General features: G+C 33.7%; 1 protein-coding gene across 2 annotated transcripts in view; it reads left to right on the top strand.

The window, feature by feature from the left end:
• The window catches only part of TBC1D19 (TBC1 domain family member 19), a 51,695-nt gene extending 27,715 nt beyond the window's left edge, over positions 1-23,980 (top strand). For both annotated transcript variants that reach the window (XM_086746635.1, XM_086746636.1), the window contains 12 exons: positions 174-212; positions 2,718-2,830; positions 9,254-9,328; positions 9,808-9,870; positions 13,644-13,728; positions 15,499-15,543; positions 16,798-16,830; positions 19,225-19,334; positions 20,582-20,673; positions 21,411-21,526; positions 22,493-22,563; positions 23,596-23,980. In XM_086746635.1, the coding sequence (XP_086602761.1) occupies positions 174-212; positions 2,718-2,830; positions 9,254-9,328; positions 9,808-9,870; positions 13,644-13,728; positions 15,499-15,543; positions 16,798-16,830; positions 19,225-19,334; positions 20,582-20,673; positions 21,411-21,526; positions 22,493-22,563; positions 23,596-23,670 (917 nt within the window). In that variant the 3' untranslated portion in view covers positions 23,671-23,980. The remainder of the gene's footprint in view (positions 1-173; positions 213-2,717; positions 2,831-9,253; positions 9,329-9,807; positions 9,871-13,643; positions 13,729-15,498; positions 15,544-16,797; positions 16,831-19,224; positions 19,335-20,581; positions 20,674-21,410; positions 21,527-22,492; positions 22,564-23,595) is intronic.
• Positions 23,981-24,660: the final 680 nt, after the last annotated feature.

Here is a 24,660-nt window from a genome sequence, read left to right as displayed (position 1 = left end):
TCTTAATTTTTTGAAAAAGAACATTGATGCTGATGCAGGTTAATTTTTAGTGACATTAGCAATAAAAATCAGCTGAATGTAGTGCTGTGTAGTAAAATATAAAATACATTACTAGCTAGAGTATCTTTTTCAGTTTAATTTTTGCCATTCTTTTCTATTTCTTTATTTTCTAGAGTTCTTTGAAAATGAACATGTACGTGTTGGACAGAAAGGTATGGATCTGTTTTCATCTGTAATAAACTGTGAGTAGTTAGGACTACATTTACTAAATTTCTACCTCAATTACATATACCTTTTAGAATTTTAACAATTTAGACAGACTAATGCAAAGCATTGTCAGTAATACCATCATAATTTAGACAGAAACAGTCAGTAATACCATTGTAATTTAGACAGAGACAGAAAAGCAAGCATTTGCAGTCTACCAGTAGCTACCAGATAAGTATCTCCACAGATATTTCATTAAAAATGAAATAGGAAGCATAGAGACATAATATTTGGGTGGTAACTTAACTTATGCCACTACTGAATTTCATTTTAAAATCAAAAGACTCTGGACTCTCTTCTTTGCACACACAGTTCTCATTAGTGTAATGGGGTTTTTGCCTGTACATCGGAACAGAGTCTTTTTAATTGTTATTTGCATTTCCAGAACTTGCTAAGTATTGCTTTTTCTGTAATACTCCTTTTTCTGAAGAAGTTCTGTTGGTCTTTTTTTGTTTTTCTTTTTAGATTAAGAAATAACCTACAAAAGAAAGGGAAAGATAAAATAAATGATAATTTATTAGCTCAAGTTTGCTTATAGAAGAAACGTACAAGGGATGTTTGAAATCCATTAATATCTTCTCCTTACTGCCTCTTGTGATTCCTGACAAACATTATCATAATCAAAGTAAAAAATATAGTGAATACCATCTCAGAAGTCCTCCATCCCTTTTTTTTTTTTTTTGTTGCAGTAATGAAACAGTGACCTTTCTTTCTTTCTTCTCCTTTTGTGGTCCTCCTCCTACCCCTCATCATCTGTTTTCTTATCCAAGATCCTCTCATTAGGGTACTATCCATCTCTCTGTTCTTTTCCTGTTCTTCTAAATAAATTCCCCATCCAGACTTCCTGAGCCAGTCATTCAACTCCACAATGTAATTCTTCATTCCTCATCTGTTCTCTGTGTAAAGCAGCCTCTATTACAGAGATTGCCTTAGCTTTTCCTATATGTAAAGACCAAAAATTTTATGAAAATGTTAGTTAAAAGTCTTGACCATAAACTGAAATCTCAATTCATTCAGTGGGAATCTTACTGCATGCTCTTTTGGGTGTGGGTTGTGACTTTGGTTGCCACTGATACATTGATTTTGCTTTTATATTAGATGTATTGCCAAGTCTGAGGAATTTTCTTTATTGTATTTAGTAAAACTCATCTTGTATATAGGAAAAATGCTTTTTAGTATTTTGTATCTCAGTAAGAAACAATAAGGTAAACACTCAGGGACGCTGAGATAAATCACAATCTTTTCTAAAGTTTTGTGGGGAACGTAGGAATGTTTTTTTTTTCTTTTTACTCTCTTAATTTAGGGAAATAGGATCACACACCATCTGTGTTAGATGCAAGTTAAACAGAAAATTGGCAGACTGGTATTTAAGAACAGAGGGAAGGAGAAAGGAATCAATTAAATAGAAAGATGAGGTTTGGAATTGTAAATCTAAATCATGTCAGGACAGATATTGTGAATATCTAATTTAGTGAAATTTAGAAAAGCAAGTTGCTTCTGAGAGACTTAAGAAAAATCAGAGGATACAGATTTGGAAACCTCTGAGTATCAGCACAACACCAATCTAATGTCTAAATAATCTTACAGAAATATTCTCCTAACTCTCTCTCTGTTGTGAAAGACATTTCAGGTATGAGGGTACAGTTAATCACATAACCTTAATTGGAAAAAACACTTCTACCAGATTAGGATAGCTAAAGATCATTGTCTTTCAAGTTTATAGATTTAAGTAAGGAATGAGATAATCTGCTCTAAGATATGTACAGTACTGTATTCAGGATGAAGGCCATGTGACAAAGTAGCTTAAAGTTTCCAACACTGACCTATCTAGCCAAACCTGTCCACGTTAGAGTGTGTGTTTTATGTCAATCTGAAGGAAAAACAAAATCTTTTGAGAAAGAAAATCTTTGTCCTCCGCAGTATGTATACGAATAAGGAAAGAACATGACAGTTCACTCTGTCGTGGAAAATTCTTGTCCCCTGTGAAGATATTAGGATAGTTGATATTCATATAGTTAACATAAAAATAGGGGAGACAAAAAAACCACAACGAGTGGCCGTTTCCTATTTGAACTGAGATACCACTCATAGTTAAACAGGATTATTTTGTGGCTATATACAGCTGCTTGTTCCACTTGATGCCAGCCTACTAGTGCAACTAGCCTTGATATAGTCATAGGTACATTCTGAGAGGATACATACTGGGTGCTGGTTTATGACAGAAGGTAGTACAGCCTTGCTTATTAATACCAATTGCCTTGTTTCCCAGGGAACCACTTCAAAATTGCGTTGTGGAAACTAGACCTTTTAGATATTCTCCCAATTAGCTAATGCAATGCTTACAGCATGATAAAGCAGTTTGTAAAGTTCAACATTAAAGTACTTGATAATTTGATGAACTTTGGAAGTCTTAAGCTACATCAGTTCATTACCTGCTTTGTTTCTTACAGTTTTAGCAGAGCAAGATAGTGCTGCAGCTCAACAGTATGTTCGTCAGGGATGTCCGACAGCGCTCCGAGCTGATCTGTGGGCCCTCATTCTCAATATTTCTAATCAGCCAGAGGTAAGGAGCAAAGTTAGAGTAAAGTATGAAGATTAGGTGAAAACACAAAAGTGCAAGCACGTATCTTCTAGTCATCTTTTTCCAAAACAGAAATGCTCTACTGAGTTGTCACAGAAACTGATAAACATTTTATAGGAAATATACACGTGCCTGTAAAAAAACTACTGTGATGAAGTCTTTCAGACTCTTCCCTAATTTTTTAAGAGATATATGAGCAAAATACTGTAGAACAAACTGTTCAGGTGATCCGAGGTTTTCATATATGGTGCTATGTCTATTTATTAATATATTTGTCAGCCACACTGTTAGGCCCTTTAAAAGTTAATTCGAGTTTATAGTTGGTTTTAATATGTGTTTATACTATGCGTGAAGTGTGAATTTTAGACATTCTCAAAGGGTTAGTCTCTGCTGTGAGGGTATTGACTCAATTTACTGTTAGGTAAGCTAGAGAAAAGTACATTAGCTGTTTGATCATGAATACTCGTGTATGTGCCGTGAATTTGTCACTACTTTGAGATTGTTGAGAGAAAGCATTGGAAAACAGTAAAACACAAAATCTACCCTCCATTCTCAAAAATAACTGAAATTATCAAGTCTGTGGACAAGATATACTATGTTGGAGAAAATAATCTAAGCTAAGTGCATATGAATGTTTTTCTATCACGCTAAACTGAAACTGTGTCTTCTAATGTAACAGCTGTTGGAGCCTTTTATCTTATTTTCCAAGACACTTTTTGCATAGCAAAGTACAGTATTTGTTATACTGGCCTCTAGGTTACAGTTGTTTTATGAACTTTGGGTACTAAAACTATAAATGCCCTAAAGGGATAGGCTTTCTGACTGAGACCTAGCAGACTACCCATAGATCAGGTAGGATAGCCCATGGGTTACTATAGCTATGTCATAAGCAGAATGTCCGAAGTTCATTTTAAGGATTGCATTTACTAGTGTTTCGCAGAAGTAAGGCTGCCAGAAGTAACTACTGCCAGAATGCTAGCACCCTGAGACATTCTTCTTGCATATACTGAATATACGGCTTTATTTTTTGTAAAGTATAGAAAAGCAGTTTTCAGAGACATGTAGCTGTTTTATGGTCTACTGTATTTCATATAGACTTCATTGCTTTATCTAACACTTCTTTTCTCTACCTCTTGTGTACTATTTCTCTGCTGAAGTTGAACTATGTGGTTGCAGAGGTTTTTTTGCTGTAGTATTTCTGAATTGCAGTTTAGGGTCTATTACATTTATAGCTTTATGAATCAAAAACTCATAAGTACTGTGAATTTCCTTTCTTTAATGTACAACATTATTGAGGGTTTGGTATTGGCAGCATTGTCTGTGTTAGCATCCAATATTGTTGTTTGGAAAATTTTATTCAGTAAACCTGGGCCTCTGTATAGAGCTAATATACAGCCAAGCGAGGGATGATACTAGCAGTCTGGCATCGTAATTGTAAAAGTCATAAACTGTAGGCTCTATATGCAGGATTATTTAGAAATGCGTAAACACATTTCCTGGCAATGAATTGTTTATTGGTTTTCATTTCTAACAATACATTTTAGAGAAACTGTGTTAAAAGAGCATTTTTAAGGTTGCAAAGTCAAATGTTTAAAAGCTGAACAGTGTCACAGTTAATATTGTCTGTGCAAACAGTCTAATTTGCTGTATATTTATATATATTCTCATATCATCTTGAATCACCCAATCACAGTTTTTCCTGTGGGAAGTCTGCCTCGTTGTTTGTACAAAATGGATGACACACTTACTAAGAATCCATTTAATTTTTTTTTTATTCCTTCTATTCAATGTGTTACCCTATTGTTTATTCACTGCATGCTAGTCAAGCCATGCTTAAAAAAAAATTGTTCATTAGGCTATTCTTTCTCTATTTTTTTTTAAGTTAATGGGTGGTAAATCAATCTTGATTCTGAAAATTCCAGCATGCAGAAATTAGTAATGTTTTGCTTTACGACAACTTTTACTGAATATAATTTCCTAAGTTTAAAAACTTAATAAATAATTAATAAATAATAAATAGGTGAGGTTGTAAGTTCATAATGGAGCATGATGTAACTCATGCCTTATCAGTAGGGTTATTTAGAGTAGGATCAGTAGCTGAAGGTACCCACTGCACCATTCAAACAGCAGAGAAGCCAGTAGCAGTAATGCACTGTCGTCATCTTTGACTGGAAAAGGATGTACTCTTGAGGTAATGTTTAATTTTTTTGGTTTGTACTTGTTTCTGTTACTTCTGGTCCAAAATCTACAGCTCACCTAATTAATGCTAGTTGCCCTTCTTTAGGCTTCATCCAATTCTCACAAATCTTGGAATCTCCTTTCCAGACACCCCAATGTCAGTCTTTCTTCAGATTCCTAGTTCTATGCTTCACCCACCCATTTCTTGTATTAAATTTGAGAGGCAAGTATAGATGATGCAATCAAATGATGAGAGTAACCTAACAATGAATCATGAGCTACCTAGAGTTCAGCAGTGAGAGTGCAGCTCCTATGCTAGGGATTTCATGATAGGCCACAGACGGGCTGTGCCTGCACAGAGGCTGCTGAGTAATCCAAACATTAATTTCAAAGCAAGTGAATCACCAGATTCTGCTTAAACTAGCTTTGCTGGGTACTGCTGAAAGATACTGTTCTCTCTTGCCTGTGAGTTACTGTCAGAGCTGCCTTTTCCTTATGCTCTCAGGTGGATACAGTATGAGGTTTTTCGGTGGAGATTTTGGTATGTGGCTTCGTAAGGTCAAGAGGTGTGGCCACTGCAATCATGAAATGTACTTTGTCTCAGCTTGGAAAGATGAGCATGTTTGGAGGTGCAGTATAAAAAAAATATATATTATTTTGAGAAAAGCTATGGTCTATATAAAAATGCAACATGTTTTTAAAAAAGTAAAAAGTTTATAAATCAAGGTTACATTAAGATTTGGCAGACAGAGAAGAAGGGTTATATCAGATGAAAATGGTAAGATTTGGGGTTTGTAGGTGAAAACATTTTAGGCTAGGAAACCTACCGCACTTTTGGACACTCCTGACACTTGGTAGTAGTCAGTTGTCAGATATAAGGAGTAAATTTATGAATACAGCATGAATCTCAAGCCTCTTGTCTTACTAAGAGGCCTGGGCAGGATCTACTTGTGGTCAAGTTGTGTCTAAAAAAACTCATTTGATTCCCAAGACCTGTTTTCATTTTGCATCACAACAATCGTAATTTAAGAGAAAGTGAATGACAAGTAATGAGTTAAACTTGGTATTCCTAGAATGGTTATGATTGGTTTTGCATCGCAAGTCCCTTTTTAATAATTTCTGATTTGTTTCACAAACTTTTTCTCATGAGTTCTAGTTGAGGTGGACAGCTTTGCCTTCTGGTTATTGAACTGTTAAAATACTTAAGTGTTGTTTTACTTTGCTAATATTTGCAATGTAAATTTGCTATTAATTTTTTCAGAGTAGAGTTTTGAGTTCTTGAAATTTTAGGTCATGCTGCAATTATAACAGCAACAGCAAGCGGTGTTTTATTTTCTGAGAAATGACCAAGTTGACTCAGTGGATTTTTGTAAAAGCAAAGGAGAAACTATTATTTATGAAAAAAGAAAAGGTGATAAACTGTTTACCCTTTCTACTTTAAATCATACTGAGGAAGGTATTCAACTGAATTATAAAGAACTTCCATTCTGTTTCTGTGAGTTGCTGAAGAATCTGAGCACAGTTGTTCTTTCTTTTAAGACAGTGCTCACATCAAGTTGTTTATTCTTAACACTTTTTCAAGTGCTTGAAATATTTACACCAATTAAAACAAATTAAGGAGGAACTTTGGGAAGGATATATATTTCAGATATTGTTCATGCTGTTGGTTAAGGCTAAGTGATTCAAATCTCTGTTGAGATTCAAAACTCAGGCAATATTTGCCCTATATTCTAAGAAGTAGATTCTTTTTTAAAATTGGTACACAAATCTGAAGAGTGGGAAATGGAAAGTTTCTATACTTCAGCTTTATTGATTCCTTTGCTAAAACAAAAAGAAATTTTACAAAATGTTTTAAATATATGTGTCATTCTGGATTAACAAATATCAAATACTCTGTTCTGATTAAATCTATTTAATTTAAATGTCTTTCAGCAGTTTTTTGTTTTTCTTCTGTGGAAAATACTGTTCACTGGTTATACTAAACCATAATTTATATGTAATTGCAATTAACATAGTTCTTTGCACTTTGATTAATAATGCAGTTGAATTAAGGCATAGGAAGCTGGTAAACATTTTAGAAATTAATAACATAACAATCATAGTTCAGTATGATGCCGTAAACAAAACTGCACTAAAACTAGCACTCTAAACTCATGATGTCAGTACAGTAGAGGATAATTTATGAATATTTTTTTCTTGTATGGAAATCTGTTCTTCATACATTCAGTTAAGTCATTCTTTGCATGCCAGATCACTAAGTGATTACAACTTTTTAGTTGTGGACTTACAATAATATTTTAATAATGACAGGAAAATGGACTCTTGTAAGGCAATGTGAAACATAATGGAATGACTTCCTAATTCAGGAAGGAAAAGGTTAGTACAAAATACTAGACTAGTGATAATGTTAACTTGTGACTTGAATCCACCGTGTAACCTCAGGTGAAAGTATTTTAAGAAGAAAATTTGTTTCTGCATATAACTGTAAAGTGCTCTATATGTGTGTAGCAAGATTACTCTCTTCCTTCATACCACTTTCTTCTCCCACTTCCAAACAGCCTTTAACAATTGTACAAGGCAATTCTAGAGAATGAAACACTAGGAAATGGTAACAGGAAACCATGAGATTATTAGAATCTCTCTCCCAAGTTACAAGAGATTAGTAGTTGCATTATCTAGTACCCTTCTAGCCATGAGTTTCATTGTACCATTTCTTATGCAGGAGTACTTCCATGTACAACAGAATAGTTAATGATGGAATCTGCTTAGCATGAAAAAGAAGAGGAGGTTTTTTTATTAGCTCCTTCTGTTCTAATATATACAGTCATTTGAGATGACAAAAAAAACTTTAGACGTTATTCATTTGGCAGTGTTACACTTAATTAGCCTACAGTATCGATACTTTAAAATTGTGACTTGTCTATTACAGTATTTTTTGTAGCTCTTAAGGAGTGATGCATTCATACTGCAATTAATTTACATGTAGTAAATATTTGTGATCCTTCATAGAGAAATAGTGTACTATTTATACCTCCCCTTTTTATTTCTCAGAAAGAACAATGTAAATATTTCCCCAGTGGTAGTTATCAGTACTTAATAAATACATCTTTTGTCCTCATTTCAACTTAACAGTCTAATAATGTATTAATTCTAGTAATTTCTAAGTGTATAATATTCACCACTTGTCAGTTTTGGATTAGTACAAAGAACAGTTACAGTGTTCCCTAGCCTTGTCTTCACTTTTTTTTCTTATTCTCTCCTTCTCAAAATTTCGTCTTACTTCCTATTTGTTCTTTAAATCTTTACTCCAGATTTACTTTTTTTTTGCAAATAAATTGGCAGTAAATACTATGCAAAACTTGGAATATACAAGCATTTGTGTGGTGCCTGTAGAGACATGTTGAAGTCAAAATAGTTTTGTGCAGTGAAAAGGAGCTTCGGGACTGCTGATTTAGTTTGTAAATTTATTCCAAATCCACTGGAAACTGTGGTATTCAGTTGTAGGCGTAATGACAGAGAGGTATTTAGGGATTTAGGAATTATATATATTTTTTTTCCATTGTAATCTCTCCCTAAGAAGAAAGGGATAGAATAAGCAAAAGCAGAGAAGTGTTTGTTCTGATACCTCCCCATTGTTTCACCCTTGTATATGTTCTGTAGGCATTCAGCAAATAATTGAGATTTTTAAAAAGGTCCGAGTTCTTCGTATTCTTCACAAGATTTTTAAATATATTTATCATTTCATCTTTTTTTTTAAAAGATATTTTTTAGCAATTTGTATTAGATTAATATCAAATATTTGCAGCAACTCACTAATGCAACAAGATACGACAGAACCTATAATGGAGAGGTGCATGAAAATAGAGGGAAACAAAGGAAGAAACATAATTATTTTGAGCATTGAAAAGGTTTGAGCTGTAGACACCCAAAGGTTGGAAGATACAGATCTTTGCTTTGAATTAGTTCCTTCATTCTCATTTTATTAATTATCTGTAGGGGAGGTAATTTTATAAAGTCTCAAATATCTGCCTCATTGCTTAGGGCTTAAGCTAGAATGAACAGTGATAGAATGCTGCGTAACTTATGCAGTGGGTTTTTCAGATGAATATATGCATATGATTTTTCTTGAGGTTTTTTTTTTTCTAATTGTTAAAAATTGGCTTGGTTAGTTTAAATATAAATCAAAGTTGTATCTTAAACTGATGATGTTAATATTTTTAATTTTAGGATATCTTGTATTATGAACAGCTTAAGTCTAATGTGATTCAGCACGACCTTCTAGTGGACAGCTTGATTTACAAAGTAAGTGATTCACTAAGCACTGATTAAGTTATTTATATACTCATCACACCAGTACCTTGTTTTTTTAACATAGAAAATGTTAGGTGGTGTGATTTTAGGGAGTGTAAGAATAATTACTGTGAATTTCTTATTGTAAACTCTCTCCTTGTGCTTGCATTGGTTCTTGTGTAAGACATTTGTTTGAGTTGAGCTGTTAAGGCTTAAAGAAATGGTAACTTCATTTGAAGAAATAACTGGTTTTGCAAGGAAGAAAGCACTGGGATCCGAATGCTTCCATTTCAAGTTTCAAGTCTGAATATTTTAATCATCAAGTTAATATAGATTTTTTTATTTTTTTAAATATGGAGTATATGCTTAACTACAGCTCTTTGACGATTCAATGATGAAACAGTGTCTTCTACCACTATGTTAAGTTCTGCTTCTACAGCAGCCTGAAAAAGTGTCTTTTGGCTTCAAACTGCTGTATTTTTATATTACAGGATGTAAAGCTGACAGCAAGCAATGATGACTACTATTTTGTATTTGAGGATTATTTATATCAGGTATGTAACTATTTTTTTCTCAGAAAAGCTAAAAAGTATACTCCTGTGGGATTATGTCATCTTTGGAGTAAGGACAGCCTTTCTGTTTCATGTGTAGGCAGAGTACGGTGGGACCCTAGACAGCATCTGTTTGCTGCATTATATATACTTTCCCTTCTGAATGACAATACTGTAAGTTAATCTTGGACATTGAAACAGACTAAGCAGGACAGGCTTCTAAAACTCCTACTCTGAAGGACCCTGCACACTTTCTTTCCAGTGCTGTAAGCCAGAAAATACATAGTCAGCCATATTCTTCCCCTTTCCAGCTTTGTAATAATAAAATTATTAACAGCTGTGGCATACAAAGACTTGAGAAGTATATTCTCAGGGGTTCCAGTTTAAAAAAGAAAAATAATACTGATTTACAGTGACCTACTGCAATAAGCATAAAAGATATTGTATTGACATATTTTTAAATTTAAGACATTGATTCTGAATAAGGTAGTGATATGTATGGTTACTTTTAGGATTACTCCCATTTCAAGGCTGCTTCTAGCAATGGGGAACCCAGCTAATTTGTAACGAATTATCTTTGTTGCTGCCTGTCAAATGCCCTTAAATAGAGGAGATTACATTTATGAATTTCCTAATGTGTAGTTGATTGCAGTGTCAATATAAATGTCATGCAGCAAACTTACGATTTTCACAGTGATTTCAGTTTCATTAGTCACATCTAATAGGTTAGACTTGCTTAATGTTTTGGTTTCAAGCTATGTGAAACCAAATTATTTCTTCTTTGATAGTAATACGTAAAACTGCTAGTAGTTTAACTAAGGAAGAAACTGTCCTTAATGCTGCTTAGTCCATACAGGTATAAAAAAGATGCGTTACCATTTAAGCATATTTAAGCAATTATGTCTATGTACAATATTTTAGCATAAAAAGCATTTAAACATAAATACTTAAAATTATAACCTCATGAAGTTATAGCCTTTTTACTTAAAAATAGTTCCAATATTAAGATCTGTATCTGAATTTGTTTTTTTAATTAAAATTTGAAAAGTGACTACACAAAACCAACTCAAATATTTGTATTTATTTACTAAGATATTTACATGTAGAAGTTTTTCTTGATTTAAGGGTCAAAGATGATCTTCATTATTGTAACATCTCTTCATCATGGGATATGAAAATCTCATTCTTATTTCCACTTCATTCATTATATAGACTACTAAGGCATCTTAATTAATCATTAACTGACAGTTCCAGTCAACACAGGATTATAATCTATGAAGGAATATGAACAGTATAATACATTTAAATACATTAATACAGTATAAACTTTTGTACTAAGACCATCAGAAATATATTTTTTTCATCATTCCCAATATATAGCAGAGTTGATTATTTTAATTTTTTATCTATCTCTGTTGACTAAAAGAAGGATTGCAGAATGAAAATCATAAAACAGACTGAACTATCCTTAGTAATTTGAAGGAGAGTCACTAAAAATCTTTGAAAAATGAACTGCCTAGTTTTACTGCAAGACTTTGAGGCAAAGAATATCTCAAACTTCTAATTATTAGTTGCTCTAGTCTTGTTTGGTACTTTATGGTATTCTTCAGACTCTTTTCTAGAAGAAAGTTATCCATTTTCCTTGATAATTTTATCTTTCAACCTAATTTGCAGATGCTTTGCTGCCAAATGATTTTGTTCTGTGGCCCCTGGAAATATTTTGCAGTATGAGTCACTCTGATATGAAATATTATTTGTTAATTTCATATGATAACTGGAATTAAATATTGGCTAAATAAAATAGGTAATGAAAAAGTTAGTTTAAACCAGATAAATTATTTCTATGTTTGCACTGGCGTTGTGGGTTTTTTTTCATGACTAGTTACTGCCGCTAAGTTTTCCACGTCATTGAGCAGAGTGTGGCATTTGTCTGTGTATGACTTAACAGATGAAGCATCCATCAAAACCAGAAAATTTGGGCATAAAATAACAATAAGGATATTTGGTTGGATTATTGGTACCTCTTTAGTAGCATTCAATCCTTGTTGGGAAGAACACTGAAAAAATGTAGTTTATTTCCTTTAATATCTTTCCTTTCTTTATCCCAAAGTTTACATGGTTTTATGACTTCTTTATTACTATTGAAATAGAATACAATTACTTTTAATATAGTAATTTACTTTTGATAAAAGCTTTTGCTTTATTTTTTTCCTTTTCTCCATTCTTGGAATTCAGTAATTTTCTTTTCAGTTTTGATTATAAATATCCAGTAGTGTGCCAAACATTTCTGGACATAAAAAGGGTTTGTGCCTATGTGCAGTTTTTAGATATAGTCATAGCTTATTTTTGAGCTAGAGTCTATCTCTTATAAAGGTGCATAGTCTTAATTTAAAGACTTCCAGATACTGGTACTGGACACTGTATTCCTAAAAAAGGGGGCCTCAAATTAAGGTTACATTCTTTCCCATATGAGCAAACATAATTTATGTCCTTTTTAGATTAATTTCTTTTTCTTTTACCTCAGTTAACATATACAGAGAAGTACGTTTGCCTGTGTATTGTTATTGTCAGCTATATTTTGGCAGCTATGAAAATGACTGTGTATTGCGCAAAAATAATATTTAGCTTAAACTGTTAGAGATAAAGAAACTATCTATTTTTTAAAAGGTGTTTGTATCTGAAAAATAGTTTAGAGGTTCAAAAGAGGAAGACATCTCCAAATATGACCTGCTTTCCATCAAAAATTTTTAAAAAGCAATGATGTTCAGATGTCATAGTGTTTTGGTTTTTGCATGTTTCCTTTTGATAAATGCTGCTATCTGCAAAATTTTACAATAATTAGTGGAAGGAATAATCCGTTAATTTTTATTCACGATAAATTATGTATTTAAACACCATCTAAAACATTTCAACCTTGTGCACCTTGACCACAGTTAAAACAAACAAACAAACAAACAAACTTAAAATCTACAGGAGCAGATAGGGTTTAACTATGCAAAAAAGTCAGCAGCAAGTTGGCGTCTGTCTTACTTCTGCCCTCTTGTGTACATTCTTGACAGTGCAGTCTTTCATTGCATGAAAACATAAACGTTTTCAAGTACAATACTAGTTATTACATTTTTTACAACTGCATATAGGATGAGATTCTTTATTGTTAACTTTTTTTCTAGCAATGATTTTAGTATTGAATTTTCTTCTCAATTGCTGTAAATACTAGATATTTCATTTATTTAAACAATAAAAAATACGAATATATTTTACAAAATTCAATGTATGTTTCAGAACTTACGGGTACGAAGTGAACATTATAATCTGTGCTTTTTGAAAGAACTGAATGTCATGGAAGCATTCTGTAAAGCTCCTGGGAATGAAAGCTAATGTAAGGATCAGTCTTCTGGAACTGCACGTGTGAAAATGAAAACGTTTTGTTTGCTTCTTCACTTACTAGGACTTCCCCAAGTCATTTCTATTCAGTAACTGAATAGAAAAATAACTTAATAAACATCAAAGCAGCCAGTTGCACGCACAGTCACTAATGATGTGGCCAGAAGGGGATAAACCTGTGCTGTGAGGCAGAGAGGAGGGTTGGAGAACAGGGATATTTTACTGACAACAAATGAATGTGAAGGTAAAATGAGAGCGAGTTCAAAGCGAGCCTGGAAATTTGAACAGGAAAGTAAATTAAGTTGGTCAAGAGCTTTCAATCATATTAGCTCTCTTCAATAGTATCTAATAGGTGCTAATTAGCTGATTTTCATATGCTGTCTTTTCTACAGGTATTACTCTGTTTTTCCCGAGATACATCTGTATTGGAGCATTTTACTTACAGTAGTGCCACCCCACCCAAATCATACATACAAGGTAAAAGGAATTGTTTTAAAAAAGCTTATATAGATTTTTGTTGACTGCTGGAGTAATACAGTATGTGAATTTGCTTTATGTTCATTACACCTAGTAGACTACATTTAAAAGAACAGTAATAAAGACTTAATGTATTCAGTTGACATCTGCACAGATTCTGTTATGATATTTAGTGGCCGATCACATGAAGGCCAGATTGCAATGTTTTTCTTTTACTGTAGTTTTCTGTATATAATTCTCTATTCTTTTACCAAAATAATTTAAGGACACAACTATCACAATATGGTAAAATTTTGACAACACCTATCTTCATCAGAGCTAGAAATTTAAATACACGACATTGTCCTCTGCAACTTCAATAACTTTAGCAACTGGAAGTGATGGTAGGATGTTATCTTCCCAGAGCAGTGAGTTTTGCAGATATTTGTAGACAGGAGCAGAACATGTTGCTGAAGAACTGTGGGCTCTGTTCAAAGGTCTGGGAGAGTAGAGCTCTACCAGACAGGCTTATACTGATTTTTTTCAAAGCATGACATCTTCCAGAGTGTTAGCTTACTTTTGGGTGTTCTTTGGCTTAAGTTATCATGTGAGTCTTATTTCTCAATGATATTAAATTTATTGGTTCAGTCCACTTGCCTTTTCTGCCAGCTTCTAATGCCATACCTCTGGACTCTGTTTCCTTGCTTCTTAGATCCTCACTTGGCTTTACTCAGCGGTTCCTAATTTTTTCTTCCTTCTTGAATCATTCAGCCATCCAATCACTATTTTTTTTTTTTCTGTGTACCTTTACCTTCTGTGTTCCCATTTTCTTCCTTAGTCACTCATGTCAGTGTACTTAGCCAAACATGATCCCCATGCCAAATACATTTTTTGAATGGGATCTCTGCTGACATTTTTCATCTTGCCGCTTCTTATGTCATTAGAGGCAATGTTTGTTTTCTAATTTTTTTCTTCCCCCTTTATTGCTTTGTAGATCTTTTATTTCTCTTTAACTGAATTAGGAAGTTTTCTTTACCTTGAAACAAAGGGCTCACCTGACAGCAGAACAGCAGTGGGATCCCAGGTCTCACTTCAGGCACAGAACCATGGCAGCCCAGAAACACAGCTATAGAGAACATACTACTTATTCCTATGTAAATCTGGGGAATTAAGTTGTTGAAATCTAAATCTCTGCTGAACCTGTGCACTGTAAATCCAAAAGGCTCGTAGGTCCTATTTTTGGCTAATTTTCCAAGACGTGCTTCATGCTAAAAATACTCTCCTTCCAGATTACAACAAGCAACCTATTGAAAGGAAAAATAAAAATGTCCATCTTCCTTTCTGTTGCAGGCTTAGTGAAGCCTTGAACGTTTTTTATCTGTTTTTATATCTTTTTAAATGCCTTTCCTGTCCCCAAGTCAGTATGCCACATCATGGCAGCCTTATCCCCTTAACCTTATCCCCTCATAGAGCTTCACTGCCTTCAAGATCTGCAGCAAATACCTTTACATCTCCTAAGACAGACCCAAAGAAATCTCTGTGAGATAGCATTGCTGAAATCTTCCTTTTGCTGTTTTGTCATCCTCCCTTATTGGTGCTGCATTTTAGTTTTATATCTGACACTGTACCTATCCTATTGCATTGCTTGCTTATTTTAGACAGCATCAAATGGTCAATAACATAATTAATTATTATTTGTATAATTGTAGCTTAGAATCTACCTTTTTCATTTAAAGCTTTACACCTTTTAACAATTTAATCACAGTTTAATTGTGGTTTGATGATTCACAGGAAAACTTGGAATGGAAGAATATGCTGTTTTCTATCCTCCAAATGGTAAGAATTATACTATTGCCTCCTCTAGTGGTAGATTGAAAAGATACAGGCTTGCTTTTTTTCTCAAATACGTGATAACTTGTTTTTCTATTACAAATTATGTTTTGCTGTTATTCTGCAAAACTCCTTAATTTAAAGAAGTAAGCTGGACTGAAGCTACTCCAAAACCATATTCAGCCTCGTGTTAGTAGTTACATATAGAGTTTGTCTATGTGTGTGGGAAGGAGAAGGAAAACAATTTCTGGTGCAGCAGCTTGTGTTCCAATCTTGCATCACCACTGAGGGGATCTGAATGACACATGCTGAAACTGTCTGACCCTCAGCTTTTCAGTACTCAACAAACCACACCTTAAAGTCTTTTCCTTTCAAAATTTGTGTTCATTTTTAAAATTCAGACATAACTAATTATATAATTTTAAGTTAGTATTATTACTGTAGTTGTTATTTCAGTTAATAAAATTCTTTTTTTCAGCTCTTATTTTGACCATTTCAATCCCTGTCTTTTGAGTCCTTTCCTGGTTTTTGCACTGTGTTTGTATTTTAAGGTCAAGCTCTCTGCTCTTACTTTCAAGGCCTTATGTCACCAATCTTAAATCTGTGTCTCTGGCCTTGTCTTTTATGTCTTCCGTGTTCCAGTGGTGTCAGTTGTACCACAGTTTTGTTCCTCTTCCTTCCATTTTTCTCCCTGCAGTTCTTTGCAGCTTTGTAGCTATGAAGTGTTGTCCTTGTGACATTTTGCCAAAGCAGCTCCCTTTTACTGGTCCTATGTGAAAATAAGTGAATGGGAGCTAAGTTCAGCTGGAAAGGAGGAGAGAACTGTCATGATACAACTGCAAAGTCCTCTAAATGTTTTATCTGAGTACTACATCAATTACTAGAGGTCTTGGCCTCCTCTTTTCCTGCTCCCTCCTTGTCAGTGCATGACATTTACGCGTTGTCATTTATCTGAAATTACGTTCTGATTTCAGCAAAGCTTATATGTAGTAACTGCCTGGAAACAGAACTTTACTTGGCTTTCTAGCAACTATAGCATGTGTTTAAGTATGTTGTTGTACTGGAGTAAGTGATACAGTTCCTGTACTTAAATATTTAGAAGATTGAGATCTAAAATTGCGCGTGTTGTAACAAGAAAATATTTTATTCCTGTGGTAGGCAGAATATTATTTATAAACTTGACAAAAAAAAATACTTTTTTTTTTTTTACATGGATAAAAAGAAATATAAAAGAACAAAAAAAATATTTTTGTTTTGTAGGTGTAATTCCTTTTCATGGCTTTTCTATGTATGGTAAGTGTGACTCTCATAAACTGTTAAAATCTCAGGACTGCTTTTTTATCATATTGCAGTTTAAAGCTGTATGTACTTTTCTTCAACTTTTAAATGTGTGTATTCTGTTTCTTTGTATATGAAGACTATTGTATATAATTTTAAAAATTCCAAGCTGTTTCTATTTACTTATATTACAGCTTGCTACCATATGGGAGTTGCTTCTTTGAGAGCTAATAGCTGAGCTATACATCTTAATGTGTATGAATAGAGGGATGAAGTCTGTTGACAGTGTGTTCTTTTCTTGTGTTTCACTTCTGAGTAGACCATAAAAACATGAATTATGTTAAAGGCCTGTTGCTGTATCCATTTGCCTAGAAGATATGTTAAAGGAGCATTAAATAATAGAATGATTGTTACTTTACTGCACAGAGGAAAGCTCGAATATCAACAAGATTTCTAGGAAAAGAGCAGAAAAATCACCTCGGTTCTTGGATGTTAACAAGGCAGCTAGTGCAGAGAGACTCCAACAATATGAGACTGCTTTTCCTTTGATTTATCAAAGGTGTTTGTGGCAGCACAAGGCAAGAAGTTTTTAAGATTATACTTGAAATGGTATGTTTTGCTAATAATACAGTTTAATGATCACACAATCATTAAAATCAGACAATTTAAATATGAAATGCAAATTTCAACCTGAGTAGGGAATCTTTGAAGTAAAGTCAAAGTAAGTCTTTGACGTAAATAACAGCTTAGATAAAAACTCTTCCTTAGGTGCTCACTAAGAGGTTTTAACTTTTTCTGCATGAAACCGCTTTTCAAAATGTTTGGATTTTACTCTGCCCTTGAGAACAGTGTCTCTCAAACTGGGTGTGAGCTTCTTCCCTCCCTTCTGTCCTCTCTCTTTCCAAGGACTCAAAATATGCTGGTTGTGAAAAGGAGGGAAGCTGAAAAGCCAGGCAGCAGAAACACAGTAGTGTAGCTTCAGGCTGTGGGTACGGTAGCTGGGACCGAGCGGAGCATTCTGTGTATTCCATGCTACGCTGCTGTAGGAGGAAGTATCTGGGGTGTTATGTATATCCTGTACACTTCTGTGTGTTTGCATGCATACACTTGTAGGGTGCCAACTGTTGGCACTGTTCTGTTATCCTCCTGGCCCTTACATACATATGCATGCTGCAAAGTCTTCCACCTCCATCTTCAATCATTAAAAACGTACACACTAGTAACACCCTCTGCTTTCCTTACCCCTACGTAAATACACATTTCTGTGAACATCTCACCCTACCTTAGCACCCCGCCTCCCATAGACATATGCCAGTATTTTCTATTAAGCCACCTTCTCTGATATATGTATATGAAAATGAATTCACACGTGCATACACCCATATATATATAAATATACATATATCTATGTGCATATGTATACATATGTATGCAGACAAATGTATCCATCTTCCTAGCTTTGTGTAAATAAAACTGGAAGGGAAGGTGAATGTAGAGATAGAGACTGAGTGTGTTAAAATGTAAGCTGTCATCTGGAATGAATGCACCTGTAAAATGAAGTAGTAGATGTGATAAGTGAATAGATAAAAAGGTTGTTTACAGAAATGTATATTGAACAGCTGTCTGTGAAACGTGCTTTGAATGAATGGAGTAGCTATCGGAGAGAACTGATTATGTTTGTGCTTACAATAGTTTTATCTATATGCTAGACTTTTACAAAAAGAAAAAAAAGGACTGATGGAAAAAGAGTTTGAGAACTACTGCTTTACAAATGTAGCCAACTCTTATTTTCAATCAGGTTTACTAGAAGACTTCTAAACAGTAAACTACCAAATGTCCATGGTATTCAGATCTTATAAGAAATAAACAGGTCTCTATCAGTCTGTCATACTTATGTGATGTTATTGTGACAACCAAAAGCTATTTTTTTAATATTTTCATTTTCACAACGCCCATCTTCAAGCAGTAAACTTATTCTGGTCTTACAAATGGGGAACCAACTCAGAGATGGTCAGTAGCCCAAGGGCACATTGGAAATTATAGATAGTTGAATCAAAAACTTGCACTGTTCAACATATTGTTGCCCTACACGCCAGAGAAGCTAACCTTAAAGCGTATTTCTTATACTTTGGAAGTCAGCACTGTAGTAAGCAGGTTCTAATTAGTTTAGATTCTTGAAATATATAGAACTATTACCTAGAATGCATTGTACTCCCTTTCTTAACTTTTTACGTCAAATGGTAAACTCTATTTTAAAATATTTCTTTCTAAACAATTGTTTTAGTATTGTGTTTGTAAACTGTACTACTACAAATTACTTGTTTCTTCCTCATACTTCATGCACTTAATCATTGAACTTTTTTAGCAGTTCACAGTGTTGGGTCAATTATAATTCTTTTATCCTTTCAGTTGCTCCACTTTGTTTTCTGTACCATGAACCTTCCAAATTGTATCAGATATTCCGTGAGATGTATGTGCGTTTTTTCTTCAGACTCCATTCCATCTCTTCTCATCCCTCTGTAAGTTCATTAGGAATTAAAAGCCACTCACTTGATGTTCTGTTTGCTATGGAACAATAATATACAATGATTTTCTATGTGATTGAAATGTATCCTTTTAAATATAATGAAATATTTCAGGCAATCTTGGAAAAAAAAATATTTATGTAACTCCAGTTTGGATATTTTTGTTCTCAGTATCAGTGTTAGTCTTTCGTATAGGCTATCATGTACTTTAAAATAGTACAGTTCTCATTTTATGAGGGTGTGGGGGTTTTTTTTGAGTCAAGTCTTTTATGTAACAGGTTCCTCAGTTCAAGAAGTCACATAAATGCATATTCACTTTCTTTTTAATTAATGACATGTAAGTACATACAAATATTTTCTGGGGTAGAGGAACTGAAATATAGTCTCATATATATATACAGATATTGTTTCAGTGATATCAAGTTAATGTCTGTTTCTTTAACTCAAGTATCTTTGTGTGACAGCACATGCTTTTTAGCACTATTAGATGAATTTAAATAATTTGGTTATGTTTATGACCAGGACTAGCTGTCTTGAATGGAAGACAATTGTAAAAGTTGATTTATCCTATATTTTTGAGGAATAAAGCATAGTAAATAATTTTTTTTTCCTTCACAAAGTGCTGAATAGTTATATTACTTTTTGAAAACATTTCCTGGTTAAAAGAAAATCCTTTCCTTAATATACTATTTCAAGGCCGTGCATTATGCTTTCAGTCATTAATAGCAGGGAAACCAGTCAGACAGGATTCTATCAATTTTCATGGCAATTTTAAAAAGAAATTTAAAAATGTGTTTACATTTCACTTTTTGTAATTATCCTCATTGCTATTTTGTTTCTAGTTATCAGAGATATATTATTTATCACATCACCTGTTTTTTAGTGTATATATAGTTGTAACTGAGTTCTATTTCATCGAAGTGTGAATATTTCAAGTAGGTCATATTATAATAACCCACAAAGTACTTAGACTCTGCCATACAAATACTGTAAGTAACTGACAGCTGAAAGGGACTATCAAAATATATTATGTTGCTAATACATACATAGAATTGTAGGAGCAAGGCTTTAGTGACTGAAGGCATTAGAGCTACTTGTGCCCTGCTTACCTGAGCTGACTATATCACTAACAGTGTTTTGTTACTTGAATTAAAAATTCATGCATACTTACAAGCTGATACTGTTTTCTCAGATTTGACAGAATGAGTGTTAGTATTCAGGATATGATCTTATTTTATTAGGGCATTGTATCATTGTGTTTGCTGTTTGAGACTCTTCTACAAACTCATCTACCCCAGCTCTTTTATCACCTTCGAGAAATTGGGGCTCAGCCGTAAGTACTTCTTTCAGATTTCCTACGAATATTGCAGATTCATTGTTCTGAAAATGCTGTTCTGCAGTATTTTAATTTAAAAGATATGGGAAATAATTCAAAAGGGCAAACCTCAATGTGCCATTTTTCCTTGAAAATCAGTTGTAGTCCTTTGTCTAAGCTGCATGTATGTGCTTTGTGCATTTCTTCTGTATGCTCTGTGGAAAAGAGAGGATAATTGCTCTACGAGAAATGCTGCATTATTCAGCTAAGTTTCAGTTATTCATGTCATCTGATGGAACTAAGTGATTTATTTCCTAGGGGACAGAGACACAAAAATATGTTTGTTACAGCAGAAGCTACTGGAAGGGGAGAGAGAGGAAGAGGCTGTCATTCTATAGTGTATTCATGGCACCTGGTGCAATAGAACCTGAAAATCTTGCTATTGTAATTGGTATCCATCATAATAGCAGAAAGGATGAAATACTGGGGGTGATAATAGCTGAGGATTTCTCTAATGTGATTGTTTGGCCAGAATATTTTAATGATATTAGTACTTTGTCAAATGAGATGCTAAATAGTTTTCTGATGGCTGTTGCAAAGGAAAATATTGATTATTAATGGAGCAAGAGAAAATGGCTATTCTTCCTGGAAGAGAAATGCAGAAGAATAATGAAATATTTTCAATTTATAGAGGATCTGTCTGGTCATTATGGGAAACAGAAATATAGTAACTGTTGTTTATCATTTGTTTGCAGGCTACGAATTTCATTTAAATGGATGGTACGAGCATTTTCTGGTTATTTAGCTACAGATCAGCTCTTGCTTCTGTGGGACAGAATCCTGGGATACAACTCTCTAGAAATTCTTGCTGGTAATAGAATTATTTTTACAAAACAGGTCAAGTCCAGTTGGATGTAAGGCAAATACATGTTACCTTCAATGTATTTTGTGAAAAGAAGAAAATAGTTGCTCTTTGAATGCTGAAAGCAGATTACATACATGTCAAAAAGTATAACTTTTAGAAAACTAGAATTGCATAAATACTGCATCTCTAACAAAAATATGTGAGGTAATTTGTTTTTATGATAGCACAAAAATGCTAAGCGCTATCTGAACAGAATATGGGATGTTCTCCCAGCTTCAGTGGTAACAATAAATGAGTTCATCACCTTTCACAAAACACAAGATACTTGTTACTCATTTATGGCAAGTACTTCTTCAGTACTTAGAGCAACTGAGAGTTCCCCCAGTTTTGCTGGATTTCTTCTTTCAAAGTCCTGTCTTTTAAGATACTTTGAAAGTTTTGTACTTACTTTTTATAAAGGAAATAATGTCCTAAGATTTATGCAAGGTTTAAGATGAGAGTTCTGAAGAAGACAGACATATGTCTCCAGTTGAGTCAGTTTTTAAATATGAAGTAGGTGAATAGAAAAGATTTTGGTTCCATTTGTAAATGGAACAGCTATGTAGAGAGATATAAGATAGTACAAAAGAAATTAACATTTTCAAATGTTATATAATATTCACAACTGAAATATTGCTATTTAAATACATTAAAATTATTGGCTTAGAAATTAACTAATTGTAAATCACCTTGTCAAAAGCTAGTCATCCTAAACTCAAGCATTTTCACTCAGACTTTTCTGAAAGAATGTTCTGTTTTACCTGTCCATTTTAAAGAATGGCCAAAGAAACTCAAACACAGCCATCCATTGCATATTATTCTTCAGAATCAAAATAATAACTGAAGGGAGTGACAATTGCTATTTCACATCAAGATTAATTCTAACCACCAATTAACAGGTCAGCAACTTAAATATTGGGCATTTTCTTTCAGTCCTGGCAGCTGCTGTGTTTGCTTTCCGAGCAGTCAACCTGATGGAGGTGACATCACTGGCTGCAGCTGAAGTAAGGATAAGTTTCAGTTAGAAGAGATTGAAATAGTTTCTGATGCTTTGCCAACAAGAGTAACTTAAGCTTCACATGGCACGTGGTGCATAGTGCAAATCTTTCAGCCTAAATTCTTACCTTAGATTAAAAAAAACTAAGGAAATTGTGAGTATGCAGTACATAATACTGCTTTTCTGGAGTTAAAGGAAATAAGAGTATATTTGCTACAAAAATGCTATGTTATCAAAGTATTTTGTACAATTGGATTATTTTTTCTATTTTAATATATAATCTATGTTTGTGGGATATATTATTTTTTAAATATTGTGGAGCTTTGTACCTTTTTTCGCTATATTTTACTGTAGTTACTTCTGTGCTTTTGATACTAAAAAAAAATTTACAAGGTTATTTTTGTCAATATTGAATCTGAAATTTCACTGTGAGTACTGTCATTTTACAAATGGGAACTGAAGAAAATTACATCACTAAGATGAAGATTATTATTGTTTATGTCTAGTAATTTGTAAAAATCCATTTTTTCCCAAAAATCTGGTGATGTATTTTTCAAACTTTGAGAGCTTGTGATGGCTATTTTGGTTTTTGGTTTGGTTTTTTTTTTCCTTAACATACTTTCATGAGAAGACATTGACTATTTGAGTCATTACATTGGACTTACTTCACAAGTACTCGCCAAGCCACAGGATAAGGATTCTTAATTCCCAATTATTTTTAGAAGCAAGTTGAAATGTTAGACCCCTTATTCACCCATGATGCCATGTATATTTGAAGTAAGGCTAAAGGCTGAAATAAAATTACTTGGTTTATATATGTAAACATATGCTTTTTCTTTGAAATGTTGGAATGAAAAATAACACAATAAGGCATTCTACACACTAACATAAAACAGCATTATTTGCTTCTAGCCAGGTCTGAATCTAATTATTGTTAGTATTGTAGTCAGTATTTGAATCTTTTTTCTGAGTTCTTGACTTGCTTTAAAGAAATTTGAATCAAATGTCAAGTTTAACAAGCCCTTTTTTTTTATTCTAGGCTGTACTGGCTGACCTTTCAACCCTGAAAGTTATGCCTCTTCTTCAAATCTTCTTGTTTGCTACTGTCACTTGATCTGCTTCAACAATACTGGTACTACAATTCCAGTCTTTCTTGGGAAGCTAATCATCAACTATGCAATGTCTGCATAAAACCAAAATTAAACTGTATATATAGTATTAATTTAGAAATCATGACCTTAAAATTTTCTAACTGAAAACAATAACTTTGCACACCAGTGTGTGCAGTGCATACTACTGAATTTCACCATAACAGCAAAGGTTATTGCTTATACATTAAGAATGACTACTTGTGCAAATAAACAATATGAATCAGTGTCTAAAATGCATGTAATAGTAAATTAAATAAAGTAAATGTAATTTGTGATCTGAGTGTTGTGATGTTAATGTTACAGTTGTAAAAGCTCTCTTTTAATAGGAAATTACTTTTTCATGCTCGCAGCGTAGAGGATATCAGCTCAAATACCATCAGTTGAGAAAATAAAGATACTTTAACTTGGAAGAATTTTTTCTCATTTTCTAAGAAAAAGATAGGATCATACACCAGTTCTGCTATCTCTATCTTATTTAATATCTTCACAGAAATTTTCTCCACATTCTTTCTCATGTCGGCTACTTATTCTTTTTGTACACAGAGATGTAGTCACGCATTCGCCATTCATCTTCAGTTAGGTATACAGCTATCTCAGGCGTCTTCTGAACTCCTACCCAGAGCCCCATCAAAGGCCCCGTGTTGTAAAATATGTTCCCCTGCAGAGAAGGCCTGAGCATAGCTTCCTTCAGAACTTGTTGCAGCCAGTCCTTACATGAGCCAAACTATTCCCCTGAGGACGATGCCAAGAGTCCTTTTGCCTTGCCCCACACCTTCTTTGGGAGAGCAGTGTTACGCCTTTGCCAGTTTTCCAGGCTCTCTGATTCAACAGCTCAGGCTTCAGTTCAGAATCCAAACTCATATCGATGTGTGACAGATTGTCACTACACTGTCAGGCTGGCTCATCGTCTATTGGTGATCATACTGTTTTGTGAGGTCTTCTAGCTTTTTTCA

The sequence above is a fragment of the Chlamydotis macqueenii genome, chromosome 4, assembly GCF_036417535.1.
Source record: "Chlamydotis macqueenii isolate bChlMac1 chromosome 4, bChlMac1.mat, whole genome shotgun sequence".
Classification (NCBI taxonomy): domain Eukaryota; kingdom Metazoa; phylum Chordata; class Aves; order Otidiformes; family Otididae; genus Chlamydotis; species Chlamydotis macqueenii.
This window is presented reverse-complemented; position numbering and strand designations above follow the sequence as displayed.